This window comes from Netta rufina (genome assembly GCF_964035555.1).
Source record: "Netta rufina genome assembly, chromosome: 3".
Taxonomy (NCBI): Eukaryota; Metazoa; Chordata; class Aves; order Anseriformes; family Anatidae; genus Netta; species Netta rufina.
In genome coordinates, this window is record NC_140125.1 from 95,953,287 (window position 1) to 95,979,516 (window position 26,230).

Genomic DNA, 26,230 nt, shown 5'->3' on the forward strand with positions numbered 1-26,230 from the left:
GCAAAAATTTAGCATACACACTAAGTGGTATCACCTTCTAGCTTGACTGTATGCTCTTTGATTCTTGCACTGGAAGGAGGAGCAGCAGCAGATCTTTATTGATCTCATCATTCCACTCATGAGACTTGTTTTTGCAAGTTGCTTATACCATAGAGAACATTTTTAATTGCATTTGGTCTTTGAAAGATTTAAACAAAAAGGAACCATAAAACATCCAGCATAAAAAGCAGATATATATGGTAGGTGAAATTCTATCTCTATTGGCAGAACCAGAGCTTGAGAGGAGTCTGGATTTTACTTTTTCTCTGTTTAGCTGAGGAAAATACAATCTTGCATGTAATTTTTTTTTTATTATTATTTTTTTTATAACTGATTTTAACATAGTAAATTTATTATTTTTAAAGTGCATTCAATAAAATAAAATACTTTTTCTTCAACATATCCAACAGCAAGAAAAAAAAAAAAAAAGAGGACTTATTTTCAAGTGAAAGGAATAGACTGACAGCTATTTAGCTGTGAGACAAATTTTAGTTTGCTAAACTTGCTTTGGCTGATTGCATCAGTAGGTTGTGATGCATCTTACAGTGAGAGCTGAGTTAAGGTAAAGTTTAATGTGGGCTCCTTCCCATGATGCACTCTCCAGTTTAATGACATGCATCAATTTTGCTCATATCCTACAACGACATTGTGCCCTCTATGCACTCCAGAAGAAAAGGGAGGGAAAAATTACCTTTTTGGAGGAGGAGGGAGAAATAAATTATTTTGCAGTCATTGCGACTGCAGGCCATCAGCTTAGCAGTACAGTGACAACAAAAAGCAGCAGAAGGTCAGGATATCAGTTCTCCAAGACTGTGAAATATGTTGAGAAACAATGTACCAGAAAGATGGTGTCACAAACACCAATTATATACACGGGAACAAATATGTTGTGATTCAAACTCCATGTCTAATGATGCTATGACTAAATAGGAACAATGGCACTAGAACACTAGAACTCGATTTCTATTCTCCTAAATTGCTAGTGAAAATATTGGAAAACCAAAGCAGCTAGAGGTAACAAAACCCAATTTAAGCTTGGCTTTCAGATCTTTTTCAATATTTAAAGGCTAGAGAAGAAATGCTCTTTCCTCAAGTGATCTTTCTGATGGATAAGATGGAGTAGAGCTGTTTTGCCATCCTATTCTTACTGAAGACAGGAACAGCTATACATCAAAATAGCCGTGTTGGTAAAGTTTTGTAGATATGACAGTCAGCCAACCACTCTTCTAACTCACCCCAAACTTAATTTTAAGTATTACTTCATATGTCAAAAGAAGCCCAGAAGTCACACACAAAAGACATAAAATTCTGTATTGCTCTTAAAATCTTTCCCTGTCTTCTTGCAGTTGTTTCTATCTTTATTTATATCTGCTCTCCTCTCCTCTCCTCTCCTGTATGTTCCAGCTTCACTATTGGGTTTATCTTTACAGATAACTTTCAGAAGATAATGTCTCAGGTTTTCTCAAATTTTGTAAAATAAAAGGAATGAATAACATAAATAAATAAATAAATAAGAATATTTGTATTAAAACATTTATTTTAGAAAACCCAATTTTATTTTTCATAAAAATAACTAAATCTTTACGTGGATAACCATATTTGATGCTCAGGCAAGAATTAATTAACACTTTGTACCCATCCTTATAATTAAAAACTTAGATAAGCGCTAATCGTATCATTTGTGTCTGGAAGATTTGCTATTTGCTCTGGCCAGGAAATAAATAAATAAATAAATAAATGTTTAAGTGGCTATGTCTCATCTTTTACTTATATTCTAAAAAAAAAAAAAAAAAAAGGTATTGTTACATTTAAGTTGTGACTAACAAAAATCCCTAGTAATGTTGTAATATTTTAAATTGGGAGATCTGAATGAAAAGAGAACTAAGAAAACAATAGAGAAAAAATTATCTCACTAAAGGGAAAATTAAGGTCAGAAACTCCATATCCAGCATGTTAAAAGAGAGTTGCAGGAGTCAAAAACTGACAGTGAACTTTAACCCCCGTAAACTAAGTCACCAGGGATGCATTATCTTCATTCATAAAGGGAAAAAAAAAAAAATATATATATATCTATATATATATATATATATAATGTGTGGTAGGAAGCCCCACGCCAGGGAGCTTCTCCCATAAATAGAAAATGGATGTGTGAATACTTTATCTACCAGACCAATGACATATCTCCTCTAAATTTCCAGAGAGAAATACTTTATTTTAGTTTTTCAAAACTTGACATTTTCTTGGCACATAAATCTGTTGTTTGCATCATTAGTATTAAATGGCAGTTGAGAGAAAACAATTGTGAAAACAAGCAAGATAACCAATGTTTTCTATTTTAAGTATCTTCAGAGATCTTCTGGAGTAACACTTGCAGACATTATGGACTAAAATGAGCTACCAAAGTTAAAATGTCCAGTTCTTCAGGGGTGCTGACAGTTGTTATTCCTATTGGCCTGAGTAGGAATTTTGAGCTTATAGCACCTTTGAGCACCAAGTAAGTTTTATTTAAGTAGTTGCTTTCTAGGCACTCATCTGAAGGAAAAAAAAAAAAAAAGAAAAAAAAAAAAAAAGAAAAAAAAGACTGACTATTTAGTGTAATTTTATGAAAATGAGTGTGACTTGCACTTTGCATTCACATCTTAGAAGCATGTCTGTGCTTAGAAAAGCACCCTGGAATCTCCCAAAATCAATCTGAAGTGAAAATTCCTTAATGAACATAGAATTTACTACAAGGGGTGTCCTAAAAGTGCAAAGTAATTCCAGAATACCACCAGTGCATAAGTAAGCATTCCTTGTAAATAAGTAATTCATTAATAGAAAGAGGATATAAATAAATGATGTTTGAGACTTCTTTCAAATACTTAGAGTTCTTTATATGATACATTTTGGAACATTCCACAGCATCTAAAATATATAAAAATAAATATCTACAGTATTTACAAAGTATGATACAATCCAATCTTTAAAAAGACTTCTAAAGACATGTTCTTTTAGCTCATACTGAGGTAAGTAGGTTTCCATAAGACTGAGAAGAAATAGAAGAGGCAGTCGTTTTGCAGGAATCCCTTTGTCCAGTTGTTCTAGTCTGTAACACAGCTAAAAAACTGTGGCATTCTCAGGTGATAGTACATGTATTAAGCCAAAGTCATCCTTGCTGTAATTCCATCGAGGTAAATTTAGTTATGCTAGGGACAAATTTATCCCACTCTGCATTCTCTGTGTTGCCAGTGCATTCTGCAGAAATTCTCACTGCTTCGTCTAAATTTGAAGTCATGTTCATCCCTGGTATGTGGAGATGCAGTTCCACTGACTTCAGCGGGCTGAGTGTAGATGTGATACCTGTAAGATAAAGATTTTAAGATGAACTTACTGCTTGTAGCTGGTTCACCAGCTGACTGGCTCACCCTGTGATTGGTACTTTCTCTGAACAGTATAGAGAGATGGTGATCTATTAACAAAACGGCCTGCCAAAAAAATCATTCAAATTGCACTTCAAATTTTAAGCAAATACTTCTTGACTGAAGCTTAAGGGCATTTCTGATGCATAAACTTTATTTTTTTTAAAACTTTTAAACATTTTAAATGTGTTCTACTACTTATTTAACATGTGCTACTTGGTAAATTGCCCTGTCTTCCTTATCCAGGTGCTATTGTGATCAGTGGAGTACTACAGGTTCAGTTGTCAATACAGGACAGGAAGGAAAAGGAGAATTAGTGTATAGATCACTGCAATCCTATTGTTGGTTAGTCTTTGCTAGATTTAGAAGAGCTTTACTGCACATACAGACTGTGACTTTGCAAGACTAATACTTGTATAGCTGAAACACAGCTCAAGGGTGAAGAAGATGTATACCTCTTCCTAACACTCTGCCAGAAGTTCCATGCCTAGAACCCTTTTCCTTGCCAGCCTTGTCTCCTTTATTTGAAATTTATTCTTAAATATGCAACTTTATTTCTCAGTCTGGGAAAGGCATCTTTTAATCAAAGCAATCACAGAGTCTTAGGATAGTTGGAGCATTTCATAAGGACTTCAGTTAAGAACAGGTTTATAGGAAAGCTCCACTGGTTACAGGAGTGTCTTCACTGATCAGGAGCAGACGACAATCTGTACCTGATTCCAAAACAAGACTTCTTTTTTTTTTTTTTTTGTAATCTGTTTTTCAAAGGACTGGGTCTCTCCACTACCCAGTGGAGAGTATATGATCACCAGAAAAAGAGGAATACCATGCTTGCCATTAAGACTGCACATAAGATTCAGTTCAAGATTAAGAAACCTGATTTTAGGCATCAACACATAAGACAATTTAGGTGTCTAAATTTGTGCTCAGTGGAAAGCTGGCCAACATGGTTACAACGTGGAGAGTAGACAGTGGTTAATGGCCAGGTACCTACTCTGGAGTGTGTCAAAAGGCTTTTTTACCATTGTTGACTGTGTTTATAGGGGCTCAGTACAGCTAGCAAAGCATTAGTGTCCTTTTTAAACACTTGGGCATAGGAGTGTGCCCATCTGCCCATTAGAGATGGCAAGTGTAACAGAGGATCTATGTGCTCCTGGACCAGCAACTGTAGGACAAAAAGAGTACCATAAACCTGTAGGGTAAAAAGAGTACCATAAGGAGTCTCAGATACCTGTGTTTATGTAACCTAATCAATACTATATCTCTTTTGGGTGCTTATACACATAGAGCACCTATTTGTACCTACATTTATGTATTTTCATCTTGAATTTAAATCCCACTCTGAAGTCCTAAAGGAAAAAGCTCCTCTTCTTAATACAGAAGAAATTTGTATCTGGGTTTGGTTTCCAACATGTTAGTATCTATTGCTTTAGACATTGTGGAGTGTCCAATCCAGACTTCAGTTTTTACTCTAGAAAGGTACCTACTAGAATCCTCTGTTTGGGCAAGTAACCTTAACAGTTTGAAACAGAAGTGTCTAAGTGAGTCACCCTGTGAATATTCTACAGTAAGTGGAGGGAACATATGTCTTCAGAGTTAATTTATTTCTTCCTTTTTAGATATTACTTTCAGGAATAGACTGGCTGTCCTTGGACATACCAATTTCTTTTCTCTGGTATATATATAGCTATATAGTCCTAGCCTGAGATAATTTCTAGACAGCTAACGTTCACACCCTTAGGAGAAGAAGGATGAATCCCATTCCTTGTAAAGTCCAACTGAGATATAATGTATAATGTACTGAGAAATATCAAATAATAAATTATATGTCATTTTCCATTTTTTTTTTTCACAAAGCTACGGAATTGCACAATAATTTCAATGTCTACCTGGAATTGTGAAAACTTGAAGAATGTCTGCCTTTCATTTTAGACTATAATCATCTGTTTATCAATCTGTATTAGAGAAAAATCAAGACTGGTCTCCCAGCTGATCCTCAATACATACAATATCTAAACAACAGGAAAAGGATTAAAAAATAAAAATAAAAATATGAGAACAAAAATTCGTGTGACTTTCTTATTGGATCAGCCCAATCCACATCAGAATGTCTGGTGAGCAGATATTTGCCTGGTGAAAAAGTAAAGGATATTCAGGTAGTACAGTCTGCACATCCAATTTTGGCTAAAAGAGGTATCTGCTATAAAATATTCCACAACTTCAGAGAATTAGCTCTGAGTAGAATATACCTCTTCATAAACACATTGCAACTCTGTGGAAAATTATTTTCACTCTTTTAGGTACCTGTTCTTTATATACTTAGGAGACTAGAGAATGCAAAGATACAAAGAAAATATTTAAATAAAATACTTTTACCCTACTCTCTCCCCAACTGCAACTCAATTTTTTAAAGAAATTATATGAGAATTTGATTCACAATATAATCAATAATATAAGTTGTAGCATACTCTGTAAAATATACTTTATAAGTTACTTTTCTTACTGTCAGTTCTTAATTGTGAACACCTTTCTCTCATCGTGTTCTGCTTAGATTCAAAGATTGTTCTATGGACAATTACATTTTAATTTCACGGCATCAAAAAACATAGGGACAAGTATACTACCAGTGGGTAATAGGTGCAGTACCGTTTGCTGGAATTGTGTTTATGTTGGTCAATACAACGTGTTCTGAAAGTTTTGAAACATTATCAAAATTGCTGATCTGGGTGGTCAAGGATTTCCGACTCTCTGTACTGGCACGACCTCTGGTAAGCCGTTCATCTTGGTGACTGTGAATGCCAAAGATGCAACAAGAAAATGCTGCTTTAAATTCTTCTCTAAATTTCCCTGTTACACACAAAAGAAAGATTCATGAAAATTTTTACTGTAAACCATTTTTCAACCAACTTTATAGATTAGAAAGAAACAGCTATCTAATGCAAATTTAATCTAGAACATTCAGATGTTTTTCTAATGCCACTAAAGTAGGAAATTACAACTTCGACAACTTAGAGAATGACAGAAAAAATATAACCTTTGTAAGAAGATATGTTAGGTGTGGTATGAAGCCTAAATTATTCTTGGCTAGACAGGACGGACAAAGTAGAATGACTTATGAAATTATGGTGTTGATAGTTTGTTGATTCACAACCCATTTAACAAAAACAACCAATTGAGCAATAGTAGGCTTAAATAACTGGATCATTGCTTGACATGTGAAATGAGAAGCATAGTTAATCCATATTTAAACTTCAATACATTTTAAAAGAAAATTCAGTGTTCAACAGCCCATTAGTCTGCTTTCAGAGCTCAGGGTAAATTGTTCAAATCATCCTCACATTACACACCACAAAAAACACAGAGGGCAAACGTGTAGTGAGGATTAAAAAACTTTTGCCTCCCTGCATTTGGCTCTAATACTACCAGTTTAGGTCCTGCTTCTGCCATTCATAGCCAAATAAGGCAAATACAAACTAAGATAGTCTATTCAGTGAGTAATATCCTGATTGGTTCTTTGGCCTTGAATCTAGTTGGTACAGTCTGGCCATGCAGGTGTTACTAAACACTCACAGCTTCCAAAATCTGATAGCTGCATATAAAATGCCAACTGGGGACAGCTCTTGGCCTGTGATAACTCTCAGAGAGTATCCAGAGATTTAGGGAAACAGTAATTGTTTCAGATCAAAGTAATGTCAGTGACTTCTCTAAAAAATTAATGGCATGGGCAGTCAAATTCAAGCACTTGGACTCAGGCCCTGACACTAGGTTAGTTATAGGTAGATAGTCTGAAGGTAATGGGATACATTAGGCAACTTGTTCCAAGAAGAGGATCTAGCTCCCACTGGAGGAGCTCTACTGATGTTACACAGTCATTAATTTTATTTGCTATGGCTCATTACATATAAACTACACATTAAACTTGAGTTCTAGGTAACTTACCACTGAGGAAGTTATAAATAATAGGATTGGCTGCACTGTTTGCGTATACAAGCCAGTGTGAGAATGTGAACCAGGCATATACAGTTTCTCTGTCATCAGCATGATTAAACATCCCAAAAACCCTAAAGAAAAAGAAAAGCAAATCTGAAAGATGCCAAATCATATAAAAAGAGGTCATCACAAGTTCTAGCCTAATATTCTCTCTGATTACTTATTTGTCACAGAAAAGCTGATTCAACACTTCTTGTTCTCTTGAGAGAACAAATTTTTCTCCCTATACCTCAAAATTTTTTCTTGGTGTTTTTGCACAATAGAGAGACTATAGACACATAAGTACGTTACTTTGCAACAGTGCAGATATAGGACTTGTCTGATAAGTAGACAAAGTTAGTGGCTGTTAGATAAAACAAAAAAACATGGGAAAAGTTGCTTTTGACCAGTTAATGTCATTGACGTTTCCAGCTCTAGGCCCATTCTCCAACAAACAGGGTCTCTGGAATTAGAAAAGCACTGAACTGGTCCAGAACTGAGGTATTGAGGCTACAATAACAGCTTCTGTCCTAGAGAAATCTGCTTTACACAGGTTCCTTACACCTAATTTAGCTATTTAAACAGAAATCTAACTTTAGGCCTTCTCTGCTACTGTAGTTGAAACTGTCTTTGTAGTTACTCTGTGTAACTACATAGAGTTCAGATCAGAGGTAGCCTGAGCTGCTGTATGGAAATAATTATTTCTCTCTGCATTATCTACCAAGGGACCCAAGGATGAAAAGTACTTAAATTAGACCTCAGGAAAGTGCCAGAATTGAGTGGGATGTATTGTAGCTTTTGTATACAACTTGAAACTACTCCTTAAAAAATTAAATATTCCTCAAGCACCAACAGAAGTGTTTCTTTTTTTAGGATGCTTTGCCTCTTGAAATCAGCTAATGGCTTCCAGATAAAATCTGCTATATGTCATTACTTATTGGCATGCTAGAGGTCTCAAGAGATGTAACTATATCAAAACCTGTCAAGAACTGTACAAAAAGAAGAGTGTAAACAATTACATCTTAAATGAGCTGGAGAGAAAAGGGTAAAAAAGTGAAAAGGAGATTCCTGGAGAACTAAAGAATTAGCCTAAAATTAGGCTGAGAATTGGATCTCAAAACTGTGTATGATGAAGCTTGGGTACAGTCCCTGGGGCCAAACCACAACGCTATTCTTTCTTGATAACCTTCAGCTTCTGCTTTAGGGAAATGAACTTCCAGGGTTCATTTACAGCAAACATGCTGTAATCCCATCTAAATGACAGGTTTTAATGAGGAGGTAGGTTAGATAATTTTCATGAGGAAGAGCTTATTAATAAGGCTTGTACTGTCTGGCCTACAGTTTCAATACTGCAGATAAGTTAGATACATCTTTTTCTTGCAACTGTATGCTTATTTTCAGTTTCATTATCATGAAATAGGTAGGTTTCTTCAAAAGTATCTGTCAGAACAAGTGGAATCTCATAACATTGGGTTGTATTTAGACAGGAAGTGTTTACATTTTGGGATAAACTTTACCTTTTCAAGACATTCAGGATGCTAATTGGTAGATAGCAAAGTGCAAAAACCAGGAGGACAACCATTAACATACGTGCTGTTTTCCTTCTTGCACGAATCTGTTTTATTTCAGCTGCCACAGCACTGATCTTTGACTTTGTTGACTGTCCCAGCCCTCGCTGCTGTGCTGAGGGCTGCAGAGACTTCCATTTTTTCTGAACTACTGAAGAAGTTCCTGGGATCTAAAAAAGACAAAACAAGGGACATCCTCAAAATCAGCACTTTGAAAAAATAGCACTGTGGTATCTATAACAAAGAAAATAGACATGTATATATAGACATGTATATATAGACATGTATATACGGACATGTATAAGATTGACATATGTTGACATATACAAGGTAAGCTTGTATGGAAAAGTTTTTTTTTTGTTTGTTTGTTGTTTTTGTTTTTTGATAAACAAATTAACTGATGTAGATGGAAGAATCAAAACAGATTTCAGACACACTTGAAGGAGTGCACAAAAAATTGTTTTGTCCAAATATACGAACTGCTGCATTAAAAATATCCTCACTTCCCACTTAATTTGCCTTGCTTATATCTTCAGACTATCATACCTACGAACATCTTTTGACTACATACTTACTACTACTATAGTTATGTTGCTGTGAAAGTCCATCTATCTATGTTTGCTGTATGACAATGGATTATCCTATTACTTTGTTGCTACTTTAAGATATTAAACAACTTCTCAACATTGAAAAGCTAGGATTGAATGCCCACATAAGTTTAAGAGCTATAAAAATATCAAATATACAACCTGAAAGACAATGCAACAGCTAAAGAGGCCACAGCTAAAATGTGGATCTCCATGCAATGCTCTTCAAAACTGAATGAATACATAGTGAGGTATGGGAGCATCACAAAAGAGTTCCAAGACAGGAAGAGTTAAGTTAGCCAAAGACACCATGCAATGGGTAGGTGTAGCACCAAGCTATTAAAAAAAATAAATACCGTAGTCTTTGCTTTGTGTGCACTCATACAAGACAGGCCAAATAAAGAATTTTGCTTCATTATATCAAAATTATTTCCTGCCTTCAGACTCATTCTTAAGACTACAAATGGCAAGGACTTTCTCAGAGAAATCAATGACATTTATAATGTTTTCAACATTGCACATTGTGAAAACCTTTTGGGTAGAAATTTCATTTTATTCATAAGTAGTGCAATTGTCTGCAGGGTGACAAGTCCCATGAGTGCAAAAATGTTCATATTTAAAATTATCTGCAAAATTCACATCCTCTATTGTAGAATTTCAAAAAGTAGGGCTAATCCTCAAGAAGTGCCCAGAACAGAATGAGATTTTTGATATATTTTTTATTTTTTCAGAAACAAACAAACAAACAAAAACGAGTTAAAGTGTTTTTAAACACTTTTTAAACACATTTATTCTAACCACATTGTTTTTAAACACATTTATTCTAAAATTAAAGTATGCACATGCAGAATTGTTCTATAATAGCTATTATGCATTTTTTCATGAATAGTTTCCTTGCACAGACAAGCCCTTAATTTAGCATTTATGTGCACCATCAGATCTGATTTACAACTATTGGAATCCTTTGGCAAAGTTGTTTTATAATGAACAGTAAATCAATGAAGCAGAACAGGAAGATATATTAACTTTATTATAATTATTATTATTATTTATTTAATTTTAACTTTTTAATTTTAATTTTTTAGAAAATAAAAAAAAACAAAACCAAAACAAACAAAATAAAACAAACAAACAAAAAGTGCATGTTTTCTGAGGATTCGCACTCATTCAGCTAAATAAGTAAGACAGTTTTATACCTGGACATGTTTTGTCCTATTCCAAGGGATTTAACATACTTTGCTGTAGCACTGCAATGTGTCTTTGCCATGCTCTACAGGGATCATAAGCTAAGATTCTGATTCTGTCTTATCAGTGGTGTTTTATTTTCCTGTTCTAACTTAGAAATGGAAACTTTTTACTCCTCTTCACTCATACCTCAAGTACTCTGTTCAGTTTTGGGCCCCTTGCTACAGGAAGGACATTTAGGTGCTTGAAAGAGCATAGAGAAGGGCGACCAGGCTGGTGAGGGGTCTGGAGAATAAGTCTTACGAGGAGCGGCTGAGGGACCTGGGTTTGTTCAGCCTCAAGAAAAGGAGGCTCAGGGGCGACCTTATCACTCTATAAGTACATTAAAGGAGGCTGTAGCGAGGTGGGGGTTGGTCTGTTCTCCCATGTGCCTGGTGACAAGATGAGGGGGAATCGGCTAAAGTTGAGCCAGGGGTGTTTTAGGTTGGATATTAGGAAGAACTTCTTTACCGAAAGGGTTGTTAGACATTGGAACAGGCTGCCCAGGGAAGTGGTGGAGTCACCATCCCTGGAGTTCTTTAAAAGATGTTTGGATGTTGAACTTAGTGATATGGTTTAGTGGAGGACTTTAGAGGCTGGACTCGATCTCGAGGTCTTTTCCAACCTAGACAATTCTGTGATTCTGTGATACCAGATTACCATTTATCTGAATTACCATTCAGATAATGGAAACGGAAGCAGAGAAACTCAGCCAAATCTCTCCTGACCTATCCCTCCTGATTATGCCAAAGATTCACTAGAAGAATACTGTGACCAGCTTAGTAGCTAGATGCAACTTCAGTGAAGTTTCTCAAAACAGCTATTTCTACAGAAATGTTAGACATGACAGTGTACATGTCTTCTACATGTCTGTGTAGGTAGAAGAGTCTTTTCTGCTATTTCAGCAGTATTCTATAGCTTATCAATCGGGTGATCAAAGGTAGGGACTCTGAGAAACTTTCTACTGAACATTTTTTCCTTTGCCTTTACCTGGCAAATAACTGGGCTTTGCTACTGGTAGTACACTAACCAATAATACAGTAAGAATTTTATCAGGAAAAAAAAAAAAGTGCTATATACTCACAGATGCATAGCTGAATGAGTACCTTCTAAGGGACATAACATTTTGTAAGTGTTTGTGTACAGAGAGACATTTACGAATAGGCATTTATGTAAACCAACAAACACGCATTATGCATGTACAAGTATACAAATGCAATACATAGTACATAATCATGTAATATGTAATAAATATGTAATAATACATAATGAATGTATTTGTTTTGGTTGTTGAATCAGTTATAGAGATAGTTATGTAGAATTTGTATAATCCCACAATTTCAGTAAGAGGCCTCTAGCTGTGTTGAAGCAAATACTAAGATTTGCAGAGTTACTTTCTGAGGCACCTTTCCTCTACCTCCTCAAATTATTATCAATTATTATTATAAATTATTATTATCAATTATTATAAGCAGACAAAATCTTTCCAAATGCAAAAACTGTTTGCAAAGATTAGAAGGGAATATTTCAGCTGCCAAAATAAAAATGGGCAGGGATCCTAGTTATTAATATAAATAGACTTTAGTGTCAATGCATTTGGACATCAATAAAAATGGGTATACAAGACTTGATAATATGAATTATGTATCAACACTTTTACCATAAGTCCATTCAGTCCTATTTATTTGTTCAGATGGCGTTTTTAATCCACTCAAAAACCACAAGAGAACACTGTCTTCTAAGTCACTATTTCCTTTCTAATAATTAAAATAAATTACTCAAAATCTTAATGTTTGTGGCATGATTGTGTTTGCCTTTGCACAGATGAATCACTAAATCAAAGATTGCAAATCTTGTATGTAAAGATGTGCTTGAAGACATAATCAGTAATATTAAGAGCTCTTGCACAAAGTATCATGTGGATACCTTGTAAATTTTTCTTTAGTCATCTGAAACTTAGCAAGCACAGCACACTCCATTAAAAAAAAAGAAAAAAAAGAAAAAAAAAGAGAATTCTTAGAAAACTGTAACACAGAAAACATTTAGTTTTTGAGCTTTTTTTTGGTCACATACACCTGGAAGGCTCTTTGCACCTTGCAATAGGATCACTACATTTAACTGAAGTTCTCATAAACAACATGGTTTCTTAATTGAAGGCATTATCAAATAATATACTTACAGCACTGTGTTCATTTGCTCTACATGACTGATTATGGCACACCTGCTGCACTTAGACAAATGCCTGATGTCTGCAGCCAAGTCAGAGTTGTTAATAGCTCTGTTCTGCAGTGGAGCGGGAGATCGGACAGGCAGGGTTAATTTTTCCATCACCAAGCCCACTCGCGGGAGCTAGGGCAGCCCTCACGAGGGAGGTGAACGAGGCGAGAACGAGGTGTAGGTGGAGCCAGCAGCGCCTCCTCCCCGGCCGTTCAAAAGCTGCCCCTAGGGAGTGCAGTGACCAGGACGGGCAAACAGGGTGTGGCACGTCAGGAGGGAGTGGCGCGGCAGTTTGCGCAGGCAGGGCGAGCAGGAAGGGCAGAGCGTTCCCCCCCCCCCCCGCCCATACAAACACCTCCTCTAACAGCGTTTGTTGGGTCTCCTCTTGGAGGAGAGGGGGAGTGAGAGAGCAGTTGTGGTGGAGCTCGGCAGCCCACCTGAGTAAAAACACCACACAGCAGTCTACCACTAGCTCAGCTGCAATGGTGTACACCAGGCACGGTGTGCTCTCCAGAAAGTCTGTACACACCCAGACCGACTGCCCACTCAAAACTGCAGCAGTTCAGATCTCCAGGTGCAGGGAGTGCCTGAGCCTGTTGCTACAACCTGCGGGTGGCAGAGAGACTGTGTGCGTGAGGTGCGAGCAGGTGGATGACCTGGTCCACCTTGGGGCAGAACTCAAGGAGGAGGTCAAGAAGTTGAGGGATATCAGGGAGTATGAGCGGGAGATAGACTTGTGGAACAACTCCCTGTGGCTTCTGAAGGACAGGTACCGGGGTGAGACACCCCAGATGGGAGTGGACCCCCTGCCCTGTTGCTGTGGGGCAGAGGGAGGGGACCTAGGAGTTGAGGAGGAATGGAGACAGGTCCCTGCTCAACATTGCAAGTGATGCCCCCACCTTCCAGCCCCACTTTCCCAGATGCCCTTACGCAACAGGTTTGAGGCCCTGGAGCTTGAGAGATCGGTAGCTGAGGAAGAGGTAGAAAGTCTACCCAGGATGATGCCTAGGGCAAGGAAGTTGACTCCTCACCTCAGGACTGCCTCCACCAGGACAGAAAGAAGGGTGATTGTTGTGGGCAACTCCCTTCTCAGGGGAACAGAGGGACCTATTTGTCAGCCTGACCCTACCCATAGGGAAGTCTGCTGCCTCCCTGGGGCCAGGGCCAGGGACATTGCCAGAAAGCTTCCCAACCTGGTTCGCCCCTCTGACTATTATCCCCTTTTAATAGTCCAGGTGGGCAGTGATGACGTTGAAGAGAGAAAGCTGAAGACCATCAAACGGGACTTTAGGGGACTGGGACAGTTAGTGGATGGAGCGGGAGTACAGGTGGTGTTTTTGTCCATGCCTACAGTGGCAGGGAGGGGTACAGAGAGGACACGGAAAGCCCACCTGATAAACACATGGCTCAGAGGCTGGTGCCAACACAGATTTTTTTTTTTTTTTTTTTTTTTTTTTTACCATGGGGCTCTTTACTTGGCACCCGGCCTGATGGCCGCAAACGGGTCCCTATCTCTAAGGGGAAAATGGATCCTAGGCCAGGAGCTGGCGGGGCTCATTGAGAGGGCTTTAAACTAGGTAAGAAGGGGGATGGGGCTGAAATAAGGCTTGTTAGAGCTGTGCCGGGGAAACAATGGCAAGGCTGGGAGAGAAGGCAGTGTCCCAACTGAAGTGCATCTACACTAATGCATGCAGCATGGGTAACAAACAGGAGGAGCTGGAAGCCATCGTGCGGCAGGCAGGCTACAGCTTGATTGCTATCACAGAAACGTGGTGGGACCACTCTCATGACTGGAGTGCTGCAATGTCTGGCTATAGGATCTTCATAAGGGACAGGCAGCATGGAAGGGGTGGTGGTGTGGCTCTCTATATCAGAGAGAGTTTTGATGTCATGGAACTTGAGGCTGGGAAAGATAAGGTTGAGACCCTATGGGTTAGGATCAGCAGGAAGGCCAACAAGGGAAGCACCCTGGTGGGGGTCTGTTATAGAATGCTGAACCAGGATGAGGAGATGGATGAGGAGATGTTCTACAGGCAGCTGACAAAAGTTGCGAAATCGTCAGCGCTTGTTCTTGTGGGGTACTTCAACTTCCCAGATATATCCTGGAAGCACAACACAGCCCAGAAAAAGCAGTCTAGGAGGTTTCTGGAGAGCATGGAAAATAGCTTCCTGTCACAGCTGGTTAGTGAGCCTACCAGGGGAGGTGCCACGCTAGACCTTCTCTTCACAAACAGAGAAGGACTGGTGGGAGATGTGGTGGTCGGAAGCTGTCTTGGGCAGAGTGACCATGAAATGGTAGAGTTCTCCATTCTTGGAGAAGCCAGGAAAGGGACCAGTAAAACCTCTGTATTGGACTTCTGGAGGGCCAACTTTGAACTGTTCAGGACACTGGTTGGTAGAGTCCCTTGGGAGGCAGTTCTGAAGGGCAGAGGAGTCCAGGAAGGCTGGGCACTCTTCAAGAAGGAAATCTTAATGGCGCAGGAGCAGTCTGTCCCCACACGCCCAAAGGCGAGCCAGAGTGAAAGAAGACCAGCCTGGATGAACAGAGAGTTGTGGCTTGAGCTTAGCAGGAGAAAGAGGGTTTACACTCTTTGGAAAAGAGGGCGGGCCACTCGGGAGGACTATAAGGATGTTGTGAGGCAGTGCAGGGACAAAATTAGAAAGGCCAAAGCTCATCTGGAGCTCAATCTGGCGACTGCCATCAAAGACAACAAAAAATGTTTTTACAAATACATCAATGCAAAACGGAGGACTAAGGAGAATTTCCAGCCTTTACTGGATGCGGGAGGGGAACTTAGTTACAAAAGATGAGGAAAAGGTGGAGGTGCTTAATGCCTTCTTTGCCTCAGTCTTTAGCAGCAAAATCAGTTGCTCTCTGGATACCCAGTACCCTGAACTGGTGGAAGGAGATGGAGAGCAGAATGTGGCCCTCACTATCCATGAGGAAATGCTTGGCGACCTGCTATGGCACTTGGATGTATGCAAGTCAATGGGGCCGGATGGGATCCACCCAAGGGTACTGAGAGAACTGGCAGTGGAGCTGGCCAAGCCTCTTACCATCATTTATCAACAGTCCTGGCTATTGGGGGAGGTCCCAGTCAACTGGCAAATGTGACGCCCATCTACAAGGAGGGCTGGGGGGCAGACCTGGGAAACTATACGCCTGTCAGTTTGACCTCAGTGCCAGGGAAACTCATGGAGCAGATTATCTTGAGTGTCATCACATGGCACTTTCAGGGCAGCCAGGTGATCAGGCCCAGTCAGCATGGGTTTATGAAAGGCAGGTCCTGCTTGATGAACCTGATCTCCTACTATGACAAAGTGACGCGCTGGGTGGATGAGGGAAAGGCTGTGGATGTGGTCTACCTTGACTTCAGCAAGGCTTTGGACACCATTTCCCACAACATTCTCCTCAAGAAACTGTCTGCTCGTGGCTTGGACTGGCATACGCTTTGTTGGGTTAAAAACTGGCTGGATAGCCAGGCCCAAAGAGTTGTGGTGAATGGAATCAAATCCAGTTGGAGGCTGGTCACTAGTGGCGTTCACCAGGGCTTGGTACTGGGGCTGGTCCTCTTTAATATCTTTATCGATGATCTGAATGAGGGGATTGAGCGCACCCTCAGTAAGTTCGCAGATGACACCAAGTTAGGTGCATATGTTGATCTGCTCGAGGGTAGGAAGGCTGTGCAGGAGGATCTGGATAGGCTGCACCGATGGGCTGAGGTCAACTGCATGAAGTTCAACAAGGCCAAGTGCTGGGTCCTGCACCTGGGGCGCAATAACCCCAAGCAGAGCTACAGGCTGGGAGATGAGTGGTTGGAAAGCTGCCAGGCGGAGAAGGACCTGGGAATGATGGTGGATAGTCGGCTGAATATGAGCCAGCAGTGTGCTCAGGTGGCCAAGAAGGCCAGCAGCATCCTGGCTCATATAAGAAACAGTGTGGCCAGCAGGTCTAGGGAAGTGATTCTCCCCCTGTACTCTCTCTCCCCCTGTACTTGGCTCTCATGAGGCTGCACCTTGAGTACTGTGTTCAGTTTTGGGCTCCTCGCTACAAGAAGGACATTGAGGTGCTCGAAAGAGCACAGAGAAGGGCGACAAAACTGGTGAGGGGTCTGGAGAACAAGTCCTACGAGGAGCAACTGAGAGACCTGGGTTTGTTCAGCCTCAAGAAAAGGAGGCTCAGGGGCGACCTTATTGCTCTTTATAAATACATTATAGGAGGCTGTAGAGAGGTTGGGGTTGGTCTGTTCTCCCACGTGCCTGGTGACAGGATGAGGGGGAACAGGCTAAAGTTACACCAGGGGTGTTTTAGGTTGGATATTAGGAAGAACTTCTTTACTGAGAGGGTTGTGAGGCATTGGAACAGGCTGCCCAGGGAAGTGGTGGAGTCACCATCCCTGGAGTTCTTTAAAAGATGTTTGGATGTTGAACTTAGTGATATGGTTTAGTGGAGGACTTGTTAGTGTTAGGTCAGATGTTGGACTCGATAATCTCAAGGTCTTTTCCAACCTAGACAATTCTGTGATTCTGTAATAGATGTGGTTTTAATTTCACTTACTACAGCCCCTTATACAGAGTGCTATCATCTAAGCTAGGAAACAAGACATCTGTATTTTTATATCACTGACAGCACTAAGAAGTATTTGTCTTTTTTTCCATAAAAAATAAAAATAAAAATAAAAATAAATTACCCTGAACTTGTTAGTGTACAACATATATAAGGAAAAGAAATATAGTGAAGATGAAACAGAAAACACAACTGAAAACAAACACTCAGACTCAAAACTGTTTAATTTTTAGCCACTCAACTTCTGCTTTGAACCTTAGCAAGCATTTTCAAGCTACATAAAGGTTAAGAACAATTACCCACATTAAATAAATTAATGGGCAATTTGAGATAACTGGAGGATTGTAAAGAAAGTAAAAAACAGAAAGTTAAGGAATACAGTGATAAGAGCATTGGCCACTACAGGACAGAGTCACAGATAATTATTCAGCAACACACAGGATCTTAGAGCTATGTTAGACTGAACTTAATTTCAAAAGAAACTCAGCAAAGCCTTTTTTTTTTTTTTTTTTTTTTTTTTCCTCATGATGAGTCCCCTCAAATTGTAAAGGTTAAATTTTGTCTTGAAACTGTCTTCTTATTTTGTCTTATAAATGTAAGAAGATAAAAGCAAAAATGATAATTTGAAGTTTAAATGATAGATTTTTACTTTAGAAGTGAGAATAATTGCTACTCTGAAGATCAAATATCAAAATATCATAAAGTCATTTTTCCACATGTTTTAATTATTCATGAGATATTTTTTGTCAATATAAGGTTTGATTTTTATTATTTAACATAGTTGGGACTTCCACAGTGGTTTAATTTGAACCATGTAGAACATGTTCCTGATGTGGCAGATAATATACACTGGCCAGGACAGCCTCAAATTCAGATGATATGAGACATAATGGCAGAAGAAAAATGATTCATGCCCATATCCTGAAAGAAATGTCAGCCACTGTTAGAGCCATTTGAGAGGAATAAAATTTGAGATGACAAGGAATATGTTGCATAATCTCTTCAACAGGATGAGTTTATTGTCCTTTATAGAATGACAGGACAGGATGGTGGAGGCCTACAGCTATAGATAAAACCCAGACAAAGTGGAAGACATCGGAGAGGACCATAGACATAGACATAGATTCACAGTAGATTATGGCACTGCTAACACCCCGAATATGATTCTCAAACAAGCTGACACCAGTTCATATGTTGGAGGGGTAAAACATTCATAAAAAATTTCAAATCATTTTTGCCACTTCAGTTCTCATGTTGTGTGTTTGCTCGATTGTCTATTGTTTACTATTTTCATTTTCTTTCATATATTGTTAATGTCAAACTTGAACAACTAGATGTTCGTGTTATAAATTACAGAATCACAGAATGGTTGATGTTGGAAGGGATCTCATTACTGAAAAGAGCCAGGTTCACATGGTTCCCATCAGACAATTCCAATCTTTCAGTTCTGATAGTTGGACTTTCTATTCCAACTTTTGTTCAGACTGGACCTGTTATGAAACAGAGACTTTACAGAATGAAAAATAAATTTAAAAAATCAATTGTACAAACTACTAACAAAATGAGAAAGACAATCTTAACTTTTGATTGCTGCAGAAGACTTGAGCAGTACACAGTCACCAAATATGATCACCTAAGGTCTTTCAGTAAGCATTTCAGACGTAATGTCTTTCCTCTCTCTACAATCAATTTTTCTGTTGCCTTTTCCTCTCCTTCTCTCCCTGTTAGGAGCCTTTCATAGATATGAGCAAGGAGTTTTACATTGAGCTTGGCTGCCTTCATTTCTGAATGCATCTCCCTTCCCATCCAAGGTGATGGTAAGTCATCAGTGTCACTAGACCTGTTGACATGGCTGAACGTAAAAATTCATGTAAATCCAATCTTAAGTGACCACATAGAGCATATAGGTAAAGGTGCATATGGGAATCAACACCTAGCCAGAACAACAAAGAGAGCTAGTATAAGTGACTTACCTGGCGACACCACAACTTTCGAAATATTTGTAAATAAGCCAACACCATAAGACACAGTGGTGCCATGTATGTCACCAGGAAAAAACACGTGTGGTACATTTTGGGGTAAACCTCAGCTGGAAAGAGAATTAAAAAAAAAAAAAAAAAGTATTTAAATATACATACATTTCAAAATCACTTTAAGCCATTATTCATATAGATATGCATGAGTATTTCAAACATAAGTAATAATGGAAGATGCATCCAGTAACCTCATGTCCAGGACTGATTTTTTAATCACCTCCATACACATTTTGTTCCTATTATAAACATGTTCTTATCTCATGCATCTTTTATCTCTTTTATTACATTATTGCTTTCATACAACATTTTTGCTTTAAGGTATTAAGTCTTAAGAAGTCTTAAGAAGTTTTGTTTTTATTAAATCAGTGAAAGATGGAACACTGCATTACCTAACAGTAGCTAACCAGTTAATTAAACTACCTCATCTTTGACACATTTAAGAGGTTGTAGAAAAGTCTTTAGTTTTAATTCTGCAAAGACAGAATTGTATGCCTGTGTAACTTGTACAGTCTCTCATCTATAAACATAGAATAGATATAGAATAAGCATAGAAATATAGACTACATATTAGAAATACTCTACACTCTTCTCCCATGCGCACAGGGCAGGATCTCTTTTAATCACTTTTTGGTGGCAGAAGAAAAGTATCTTCTAGCTATACTCAATTTATTACTGTGATCGCATGAACAAAACCAGAATTAATTCAGTCAAATGTGCTAAACAGGATATTCACAAGTTATTTTGACACAGCTTTAACAATATTGAGTTTGCTACTACTGTGCTCTAATGCCCTATGTATCTCTTTACAAAAGACAATTTATGAATGTTAGAGACTAATATAAGTGTTGTGAATGTGCTGTGTTTTTAAGAATATTGTATCACAAGCTTCATCGTTAGATTATGGACAAATGTGCAGTTGGTGCTTGGAAAACTTAGTTTCGCTTTGTAACAACAAATGTAGTTTGGTATTATCAGATGTTGATATTAATTACAACTTAACATTCATGGACAGCCTCAGAAAAGGAATTAACATTATGTAGAGTGACAAAATGTAGCAGAAAAGAAACTGCACTACATGAGCAGTTAGACTACATGGTAAATCTAAACATTGCATTTTGGGCTACAGTAAAGAGGAAATATTTACATTAATTTCTGAAATTTCTCAGTGTTTCAGGATGGTGAGATCTACAACTGAAACACTGTGCTGACTGTACTTTTAATAAAAAGAAAGGAAGAAAAACGGAGTTACATGAAATGAGGTCTTTGGTGAATAAAATGTATTTTCTGCCTCTTAAAGTGAGTAAGACTTTTCACCATATCAAACAAGAAGTCCAATTGCATGTCAGGAGAATCCCTAAGAGGTTGAACAATCAAGGAGATACGCAGACCTGGCCCATAACTCTCATAGTAGAGAGGACTGTACCATCATGTTAACTCAAGGCTCACCCTCAAACACTGACTCCTATAATGTCACACCATGTTGATCCTGAAAGAGCTGGTCAGAAAACTTCAGTATCGGGAAAACAGACACTTGCTATACAGATGTTACCAAGTACATCACATATACATACAATAGGCAACATCTAGCCCGTGTTCACTGCTGGCAAAGGCAATAGAAACACTGATTTCACAGCTTTGATGGATAAGAGTTCAAACAATTTAGATGAGCAGCATTGAGCCCTAAGATTCTGTAGCAAATCAGGTTATCAACTCTTAACTGAACAACCATAGCCAGTGGCTCATGTGAATATCCCTGGGAGAGGCAGGCTATTTAGGCCTTTTTTTTTTTTTTTTTTTTTTTTAATAACTGGCAATGATTTGGGTTTGTATGGTTACTGATGATCTGAAAATTGGTTTTACACTTCAAAAATGCAGCATCACAACAGTCCAGTAAGACAGGGAAACAGTGGCATTCAGGCTTCATACGTGGCGTAATGTTAACTTACTGGGATCATGGGAGGTCAGAGCTGAAAGTACATTCCTTCTATTCAGAAGGAGGTGCCACCTGCCTCATCAACGCTCTGCAGGCAGCCAGGCCCCTTTCAGGTGGAAGGACAGTACATGTTTAAAAGGCCATCTGGAGTTTATGGCTTCCAATTTATCATTCCAAGTAAAGTGAAACATTAAATGAGTCTAGCTATCTACAAAGAACTGATGAACCAGGTTGGAGAAAAATCCTAAGACTTGCCTTTGAAGTTTAGCCACCTGGAAAGTGCCAGCTGCTAAACATCAAAGGAAACCTGTCCCTCCTCCACCCAGGGTAAAGCCTTTCGTAGAACTTTTCTCTAAGAAGCATGACTCTGTTTAGCTTCTCAAGGCAGAGAAAAGATTTAAAGCTGTTTGGCAATCACAACAATGAGGAGTAGAAAGGGCTGTTTGGGATACTGTTCATTTATCAAGCAGGCAAGTTGCAGGCTCCTTGAATGAGAGCATCAGTCAGTCTATAGGACTTGGTGATATATCAATTCTATGACTGGGACCAATGATCCTCTTACTCTCCAGCAGAAGAGGTGAAAACTGTACTTTCCATCAGTGGGTGACTTAATGGGCTGTGGGATGGGGAAGATCATTTTTAGATTTTCTCACAACACTGGCTACTGTTTTGCTGAAAAGAGGGGAGGTGAGTAAAGAAAACAAGCGGGCACAAGGATTGGAGTGGGGTGGGATTGATGTTCCAACTCAGTACCAGCCATATGGTAAGATTACTCCACCCGATAAATTATCAGTATGCTAACATAAACCTTCTTTTGTCTGCTGTAAAGTTTCCTTCTCAGCACTGTGTTGCAGTCCCAGACTGTCGTTCAGTGAAACAAGGAGGCAGAAGTTTGAAATTACAGCTTCTGGATTTTGCCAGAATTTTTCTATATATGTTTATATACACATATATACAAACTGAAAACAACCCAGACTCTGAAGTTTTTGATAAGTCTAGCAAACAAGATATCCCCTTAAGCACAATGAAACTGGTACTCCTGACAGCTTCTATAAGAATAGGGAAAAATAAACAGACTATCAAGTTTTTTAGCATGGAGAGTTCCCAGGTTCCCTAGTCTCAGGAAGATGCTTATGAGGTTTTGGACTTATTGATATGCAGAAGCAAAACAGCTTAAAAAATATATTTTAGAATAAACCTTAATAGGTAGGGATGTTAGATAGTGCATGCCCATAGCAGAGAAAATTATTTTACACAAGACAGTCCCTTCCAAAATATTTTCCTATGTCAGAGTACTTACAACTAGTTAAATAGTAGAATAACATTTTTCAGACATGATATATCATGCTTTGTGCTATCAATTCATAATAAAGTGTGATTTTAGTATTAACAATATTTTAACTTCCTTCTGTATTAAAGTGTCCAACACATTTTGCCTTAACTTCTGAATTTTAAATCACAATATAGTTCAAATATTTTCATTCCTTGCATTTATTTTGGACATAAGAATATATATATATATATGTTTCTATTACTAAGATTGGCCTGTTCCAGGTCATGTCTGAACACATGTAGCTTCTAACACTATGCAGTACAGTTGTGTCTGTTCAATAGCTGTACAGTACTCTTATAGCATGGATCAACATTTAGAGTCTGTTGTTTTCTACACTCCAGGTAGCAATTAACATTATGGAATTGAGTGCTGAACACTCCGATAAAAGGGATGTATAAACCTTCATGTAACAATGCAAATTCCAGCTATGTTATTTTCCAGAATTAAGACAATATGTTTTTGTACTATTTTATGAGTAATCTAGGAGGAAATGGAACACAAAGTCTTCCTGTTGTTTCCATTCAGCCATGTAGTATGGGGAAAGGATTAACTCCATATTCTTTTTTATCATATGCAAACGGGTTGGCTAATGCACTTTGGCTAACACCCTTTTCATGAACAGCTCTAAGAGAATGTATTTAGCTGGCTTGAACACATAGTGAACTCATTTTAATATATGTTTCTTTTATTTTGGCACTTTATCATCAAATTCAGCACATAGCAATTACAGACTATTATAGAACTGTGGCCAACACTGGCTCCTTCAGTGAGTCTGCATAGGTCACATGCTGGATCCTTCTGCATTCCCAAATAAAATATTGTTATTAGACAGTACTCAAAATGAAAAACCCTCAGCCTAGAATTGGCAATGAATTTTATATTCTGTAATGCCAGAAGCAATTAAAAAGAAATTGAGTCTTGTTTTAGGCTGAACTATTGCTCCATTTGCAGTCCCTGGCAGTTCTCCAACCACATGCTTGAAATCTTATTATTAGTCAGGGTGGCCACTATTTGTTCACCATTTAGGATCCCAAGTGTCACAGTGTTGATCAGACCTTCCTTCCAGACGCTCACCAGACTTGTATGGATTTCAGCAGCTGGACCTAAGTCTGGGTAGGGTACAGTTCTCTCTCCTGCTTTGGCATCCCTGACATTTTCCCAAACTGTTCCAGACATCTTCCTGTCTGTTAGTACTCCATAGCACCTCACTTTTCGATGGCTCTGAGTTCCCAGAATTAGTACAGACTTCTGAAATACTTTGGAAAATATCAGTAAGCACCCCCTCTTAAAGTTCCAAACTTGACAATTCTCACTTTAACATCCTTGGGACATAAGGTGCATGTGATACTCTGCAAAGATTTCATTAGACAATATAAAATATATGCAGTTCTAAATAAAGCAGTAAACACTCAAATATAATCCCTTTACTCTTCAGACAAATTGACACTCCTATAGGATTTGCTCAGCGTCTCTTGAACGTGTACAGTATCTAACATCTCCACTATCTTTGCAAATGTATTTTTTTTCCTCAGGAAAACAAATTTCTTTCTCCTTCAAAATCCTCCTAGTTGGTTTTCTTTGACCAGATATTACAATAGCTAAACAAGGAGAAAAACAAACAAACAAACAAAAAACCTCGAAAATATTAGCTCTTTAGTCCTTCATCTGGCTTTAAAGCTCATCAGTCTTTTAAAACTGTTGTCTGCACTCTTTTGTTTTTCTGTTTGGGAGCCTCTGTGATTTTAAACCCAGGTTCTCAGTAGAAAAACTGCATCTTCTATACTTTAGCCCAACTCATTGTCCTTAGACAATTCTAATTGAAACAAAATGATTTCTGGCTAATGACACTCCACTCTCCATGGCCTGAGAGGGATATGTTTTATTTTGTCCTCATGGATAATGTATGGTTAGCTCTACACTTACTAAGACATCCAAAAATTTGAGCAACCTATTAACCTATGTTAATGCACAGAAAGGTTCCTCTCTTGAGTTACTTTGATAGGCTATTATTACAAAGCAATGAGAGGATTATTTTTAATTGACAGATGGAACATACTAGCAGAATAACTAACAATGATAGTGCATTACCATTAGAAGAATAATTTATTTAAAAGATAGCAAGATAAAAAAAAAGATTGTTATCTTTAATTAGAATGAAAAGCTTTCCCATTTCAGGAATCTTTCATAGACATTTAATGTAAAATTATTTTCATTTTATGTTCAATATCAATTAAAAATAGAGAAATAGAAAAAAAAAAAAACAAAAGCAGATATATCATTTTGGAGTGTTGGTGTTCCATTTCTGGAAAAAACAACAACAACAACAAAAAACAAACACAAAAATAACTTAATTTTATGCGCAAGTACTTGCCTTTATTATGCCCCTTTCTGCCTCTCCAAACATCTGAATAAAGGCTCACAGAAAAACCTGTAGATCAATAGACTTCATTTTGGATAAATACACTCTATGTGAGTCTTGCAAACAATCTGGGAGCTTCTCTTCTTTTATACAATGGGTGCTTCAGCTCAGGCATATCTGTGGGCTGGAACTATTCTAGTCCAGTATCGAATGAGCTGGTCTTTAAAATAGTTCTGCAGCTATTACAGACTCTAGTCTGAAAGTGACATTTTCCTGTTCAAGATCAAGATGACCAATGGAGATCTGGAAGTTTTGAGATTGTGTTCCCTGATGAAATACTCTCCTGACCCCCTAATTAATTAACTGCAGTGTTTTGCATCATTTTCATTTCCTAGGTTGATTAAAACAATCTTTGCTTCAGATCTAACCTTGAAGTGATGAAGGCGTGGATAATTAACTCTGCAGTCAAAGTGAATGGACACAAATTGTACTCGGAGTGAGTGCTGTGAAAGAAAATAGTCACATAAATACTGCAGCATCCAGCAGCAGAATGGGATACAAAATTGTTCACAGATGAAAAGAGAACACTAGAAGTAAAGAACAGATGTGTCCTCTCCAACAAAACAGCAACTACAATACTTCCAGCTTAATGGGGGTTCCTGAAACCTACAAATTTTCAGCACATCTTTGTCTGGAATCAGTGCCAGCCAGCTAATGGACATCTCTGCCCCCATTCATTGCCTTGTCCCAGGGGACTAAGCAGGATGAGGGAATATGATAGCCAACATCTTCTCATTAATCCCTCAGTGGCCCTGCAGAGGGAGGAACTTCCAGAACAGCACATGGAAGAACCCTCAGCAGTTCAAGCTGCTTGAACTAATTTATCATAATAATTAAGTACAGGTGATCCAATTGTATTTTATCTTAATTGTTCACAGCACTAGAATCTTCTACAGACACAGAACTGATGGAGAATCTGATTGTATTTTAGAATGACTTG

The 26,230-nt window shown here is 38.3% G+C and overlaps 1 protein-coding gene across 1 annotated transcript in view; it reads right to left on the reverse strand.

The window, feature by feature from the left end:
- Positions 1–3,184: 3,184 nt before the first annotated feature.
- The window catches only part of HCRTR2 (hypocretin receptor 2), a gene marked incomplete at both ends in the record, with an annotated part of 40,981 nt that continues 17,935 nt past the window's right edge, over positions 3,185–26,230 (reverse strand). The window contains 5 exons of the mRNA XM_084284370.1: positions 3,185–3,378; positions 6,084–6,284; positions 7,377–7,498; positions 8,924–9,144; positions 19,543–19,658. Coding sequence (XP_084140496.1) covers positions 3,185–3,378; positions 6,084–6,284; positions 7,377–7,498; positions 8,924–9,144; positions 19,543–19,658 — 854 coding nt within the window. The remainder of the gene's footprint in view (positions 3,379–6,083; positions 6,285–7,376; positions 7,499–8,923; positions 9,145–19,542; positions 19,659–26,230) is intronic.